General features: G+C 34.7%; 1 protein-coding gene across 1 annotated transcript; it reads right to left on the bottom strand.

The window, feature by feature from the left end:
* Positions 1–2,060: 2,060 nt before the first annotated feature.
* Positions 2,061–2,936, bottom strand: LOC119596806 (pro-resilin-like). Its single transcript, XM_037946134.1, has 3 exons — positions 2,901–2,936; positions 2,720–2,794; positions 2,061–2,504 (listed from the first exon to the last, which is right to left on the bottom strand). The coding sequence occupies exons 1-3, from the start codon at positions 2,910–2,912 to the stop codon at positions 2,172–2,174; spliced, it is 420 nt and encodes a 139-aa protein (XP_037802062.1). The 5' UTR covers positions 2,913–2,936; the 3' UTR covers positions 2,061–2,171.
* Positions 2,937–6,227: the final 3,291 nt, after the last annotated feature.

Below are 6,227 nucleotides of genomic sequence, written 5' to 3'. Positions count from 1 at the left end.
TGTTTATATACAACATTGCGTAAGAGTGGAAATACAGGCGCATACCCTACAGTACATGCATTCTTTTATGTATGTATATATTATTAACAGCTTGGTAAATTGCGTTTATGGTATTCTGAATAAACACATAAAAGTGTTTTTGTGTGTGCAAGTATATGTGCCATTTCAAATATCCTTGGCGAAGGATATGTAAACTTTTAGGTTACCAGATCCTATCAGCGAGTCTAACCTATTTCAAAACCGTTCTGAAGGGATGGGATGGATATTAGGGTTTCGTATTCTGTAGTATGGCAATAAGGAAGCAAAAGAGTTTGCAGCCAGCTTACGCCAATGCTTAATGTACCAACACTACCTCTTGAAAGCTTACTTCACGCAAATCTTGGCTATATGTTGATACGTGTAAATGTTTAATGTAAACCCTTACATGTCATGCAAAACTATCGCCACTCACTTGGGTCTCTGAACTCGACACATGAGCGACAGTCATAGCAAGTGATATATAAGAGTATGGTTGGAGGCACAACCGAAAAAGAACTGATTAGGAAGAAGCCCAAATCTTGCTTCTTTTTAGTAAATATAAAACTTCAGTGACACTCGGCCGTCCTCGATGCTTACCCTCTAAAATGGCGCTGCTATCTGTAGTATGCGGTGTGATGAAATGAGTCAACACTTTACTATGATAATTACATTCAATGAGCACTCTCATTGCAGTTTTCGAGTTTTAATACGCAAGCATCAGATAATTTAATTACAGCAGAAGTTGATCCATGCAGTTAAGAAATCTTTCGGAAAAGGAACATATTTTTACAACTATAATCAAATTTCTCAAAAGATCCTAAAGTATGCAGTCTGGGTGATATAACCTGCTAGATATATGTATAAGTAATAGGCAATTTAGATTTTGTGAGAAGTTAAAACATATACATATATAAAAATGATAATAGAAAAACTTTTGCACACGTGAGGGAGAAGGAAAGAGAGAGAGAGAGAGAGAGAGAGAGAGAGAGAGAGAGAGAGAGAGAGAGAGAAGGAGAGAGAGATAAAATGACTATAAATCACAAATAATACGGTTCGAGTGAAATGCATTTGTTGAAATATATATGAGAACTAACAGAAATTTCCTCTGCTATCTTATTGCGTTCAATCTCTATCCAAAGAACGAACTAGGAAGAGAGACGGAGGGAGAGAGTACATGTATTTTTTATGGGAAACCTCGCCTCGACCGTTAGAGTAAATGTAATTTCTTCTTATAAATGTGCCTGCAAATGTAATGTATTAGCCTCCGGCATATCAGTATAATATCTATAATCACAAAAAATTAAACACCATCTCAAGTGTTTAGAATTTAATAATGATTGTGAGTGAGATTACATTAGATATTATCTGTAAATCTAGGTTGCGGAAAGGACTATAAAAGTTGTTACTGTCTTCATTATTCTATTTCATAATACAATTACATCACCTTTCATACACGGATAATCATGTGTAATTATAAATAATTCAGGGAAATAAATATCCAGGGCACCATGTAATGTATCATGGAAGTGTATTGTGTAGGTGTGTTTAAACATTTGTGCAGTTATCACGGTCAAGCGTTTCTCTGAACTATGACAGACACTAATTCATGAGATGAAACCCCCACAAAAAAAGAATTTCTTTATATATATACATATATGATAGATGTTTTATTATTATTATTTAAGAGGGGTCCACCGAGGTAATATGATAACATCAGAACTCCGACGCTTCATATAATTTTAAATAATTAATCAGTTCACTCTAGATTTTTGATGGCAGTATAGTAAGGACTTACTTGTAAAACATTAATATCTTGAAATTTTGCCTCGGAGTATCCGTTTATATCAGTAAGGTAACGTCTGCCAACATCACTATTTGATTTTCTCCTTAGAACAGGGAAGAATTGTCTTCAGTCCCAGTAACGCATGAGAAGGGCAGGGCATTTTGCATTAGTCTTAAGATTATTAGGAGTGAAGAGCAAACACACGTAGACATTAAGCTTTGTATTTCATTTTTGACACAGTAACATAGGATCTAATTAGAAATAGACATTTATTCATGCTTTGATTATAGTTTGTAATAAATATGCAATAAATATCTTACATGAACATCGTAGTCCGCTACCTTGTTTCTTTAGTCTAAAATCTACAAATTTACTTAGACTCGTTTGAGTCATAGGTGTAGACTGGCCTTGGTGGACTGTATTCACGGGACTCGAAGGAAGCAGACTCATACGAGTCGGGGAAACGAGCCTCGCCCTCGTAGTTAACCTCGGCCACGTAGCCGTCGTCACCGTCCACGAAGTACTTGACGTTCTGCAGGCGGGTGTCGGGAAGCCTCACGTAGTAGGATCCCTGAGTGTGTTCACCGTCACGGGCTTCCTCGTGGCCGAAGTCGTTGCCGGAGTCTTCGTCCTGAACAGCATAATTGAAGTCGTACTTGGCTTCTCCTGACTCGTACGACTCGAATGACTCTTCGGAGGAATCCTAGAAAAGAGTATTAATATTCATGTGGAATTGTGTTATGTATGTATGTATATATATATATAAATATATATATATATATTTATATATATATATGTATATATAATATCCTCTTTTATGAAAATATATTGCATAACTTTATTTCTGTGGCCTGTCTATTTAAAATTATTTGTCAGTATTTTTCTCGAGCTTTTTTACAGACATTAGAACATACTAACCCTAGGAGGTCCATAAGCGAAAATCTCTGGGCTGTCTGCAACAGCGATGGCTGCCAGACCAAGCAGGATGAAGACCTATAGTGAATAAGTCACATGAACATATATAGTCATGGCTATGCCTATGTTGTTTCCATTACTTCATCTTCAACCTCAGTTTTACATAGAGCAGATGTCTTCCTACCTTAGTGTTCATGACTATTGCTTCTCGAGGAATGAATGATGCTACATCTGCCGTTTACCTTTATATACCGAAGTCCTGGTCAACATGTGCTTGTTTTTATGCCGGCTGCTAACTGGCGGCGCCAGGTACTGGAATCTGATGGACAAAATTAGTATATTTACAAATGTGTAACTTGCTTCTGTGCATCGCCAGGAGACTTCTTTTTCACTAAGCGACTTAGAATAATAAATATTAGCATAAAATAATGATGAGATGATTGCAAATGAGTGAAAACAGAGCGAAAGCATTACAGGATATTCATAGTGGTGTAAGTGTGTATAATCCTTTATCAAGTCCTATACATATGATTAGAAAACCATATTCTGTATTTTTGCCGCCTCTGCTTTATGTACTTCGTTATGTACCCCCAAAATAATAATTAAATAACTGCACAACGAAAGGTTGACAATACTTGTATCCTCAAAGTATGGATCAATATATGTTTCCACACTACAACACGTAGCAAGATATGGTTCTGTTAAACCAAATAAAACAAAATAAAATACAACTGTCTGGTTACAAAACTATCTGGCCAGTATACTACAGTATTAATACTTGATTTTAAATAATTTCCCGTTGATTTTTCACCCAATGTGTAACAGAATTATTTACTTTTTTAAATAATTTTTTAAATAATTTACCCCCTTATTTGCCACCTGTAAAGATAAATTTAGACCTTTATCATAGCCAAAGGGCCATATAGGTGAATGTTATAACATACACATACAAACAAGATTGTTTTTCAGGTGTGTTTTGTATAATTATAAATATTTTTTTATACACTTTGGTTACGCAATATACAGTTTGGTGATATATAAATATATTGTACATTTTAATGTGACAAATGCAATTAATAAGTGCATTGTAATTTTAGAGTTTGAAAACGGAAGTTTATCCGTGCGGTTATGAAATTCGAATATTTATGACAATTCTGACAATTATAGTCGAATTTGTTAATTAAACAGATATTATGTAGTTTGAGCATATGGTTTTACAGATATCTTATATTAATTTTTTTCTACCATGGAGAGAGAGAGACAGAAAGACAGTGACAGGCGCAGACAGTCAGAGACAAAGATAGAGACAGAGATAACCCCAAAGAAAGTAAGAGATAGACTTGCACTTTTAATGGGATAGCCTGCACGATTGGAGGTGACATTCAATCTATTTGTAATTTCTTATGACAAGAAATTATTCCATTTTCTTTATTCGTAATATTATTCATAGTACTTCGTTATATTCACTAAACATCTTAAGTCTGGAAAGCATAACTGCACAGAGATTATCAGTAAAATGAGAGAGACACTGTGACACTGTTAATCTATACGTTAAAAAAGGAATGAATGACATGTATTTGTATTTGACCGGTTTCGATTATATCTCCGTCAGAAATACATGAATTTCTGACGAAGATATGATTAAAGCCGACCAAATGAATACATGTGTGTATGTGTGTGTGTGTGTGTGTGTGTGTGTGTGTGTGTGTGGATAAATTAAACCACCATACTATGAACACACAAGTTTTGTCTCACAGAGAGAACTACAGAAATTACTTAGCTATTATTTACCAGAAATAAATTTGAGAATGATTTTAACAATTCGTTCTCTCTCTCTCTCTCTCTCTCTCTCTCTCTCTCTCTCTCTCTCTCTCTCTCTCTCTCTCTCTCTCTCTCTCTCTCTCTCTTTCTGATGTACTTGACGTTCTGCAGACGGAAGTCGGGAAGCCTCTCTCAACAAAAGACTTACATGTAGTCTACTCTTACAAATGCTCTAGCTTAACAGTAGATATATAGGTTCAATGACAAAGAATTTAATGATGAGATATTGTGAGCATAAAGGGTTCTATACTTACAGTATATACATACATATGTATATACTGTAAGTATATATTTATATATGCGTGTATGTATTATTGTGTATGCATATGCATATATATATATATATATATATATATATATATATATATATATATATATATATATATATATATATATATATATATATAGTATAAGCTCCTTATATAAGAGCTTATTTGGCATTATCTTAAAAGTAATATTTATGTTTTCTTTCACTCGTTATTGCCCTTATGTATACAAATAAACAAGCATTAACCGCAAATGATAGGTTACATTTCCATGTCTTCCCTCAAATTCTTTATCAGGGGTCAGAAAATTTACCCGACTCGTTGGAGTCAAAGGTGTAAACTGGCCATGGTGGACTGTATGCACGGGATTCGAAGGAAGCAGACTCATATGAGTCGGGGAAACGAGCCTCACCCTCGTAGTTAATCTCAGCCACATAGCCGTCGTCACCGTCTACGATGTACTTGACGTTCTGCAGACGGGAGTCGGGAAGCCGCACGTAGTAGTACCCCCGAGTGTGTTCACCGTCACAGGCTTCATCATGACCGAAGTCATTGCCGGAATCTTCGTGTTGAACGGCATAACTGAAGTCGTACTTGGCTTCTCCTGACTCGTACGACTCAAATGACTCTTCGGAGGAATCCTGGAAGAGTAACATACATGTGTATCTATTTTCTTTATGCTGTTGATTTGCAACAATATCAAACGAAAAAGTATATCAGTATATTCTGTAAATCTGTTAATCTTTTTCTACTATATTGCCCGTGATTATAGTTGGGATAAAAATCACTTACCAGAGGAGGTCCGTAGGCGAAAATCTCTGGGCTGTCTGCAGCAACGACGGCTGCCAGACCAAGAAGGATGAAGACCTGAAGCACCTTTTCAGGATTTTTTTACGTACTGCTAAATGCCTGTCAGTGTCTAGTTGTTGAATAGCGTCTGTTGAACAGCGAGAACGTTGTCTAGGTCTGTTTTCGTACCTCATTAGTGAAAATATTGCTGCATATAATTTTGTATTCAATATATTGTTTATTTTACCTGCACAGCATTGATAAAGGCATTTCATTTAAGTGGAAATGATAACGGATACATTATATACATGTTTGCTTACTTCGGCTTGCACGTGTGTTAAAGAGAGAAATGGAGCGCAGGAGGGAGAAAGAAAAGAAAGAAAGAAGAAAATCCTGTCAGAGAAAGAGAGATACATGCAAGCATTTTTGTTTGCGATATATAGATAAATATGTATAAGTGTGTGTGCATATATATATATATATATATATATATATATATATATATATATATATATATATATATATATATATATATATATATGAATATATGTATATATATATATATATATATATGTATATATATATATATATATATATATATATATATATATATATATATATATATATTATATATA

The sequence above is a fragment of the Penaeus monodon genome, chromosome 38 (genome assembly GCF_015228065.2).
Source record: "Penaeus monodon isolate SGIC_2016 chromosome 38, NSTDA_Pmon_1, whole genome shotgun sequence".
Lineage (NCBI taxonomy): Eukaryota > Metazoa > Arthropoda > Malacostraca > Decapoda > Penaeidae > Penaeus > Penaeus monodon.
The sequence above is the reverse complement of the archived record's forward strand: the minus strand, read 5'-3'. Positions and strand labels throughout refer to the sequence as shown.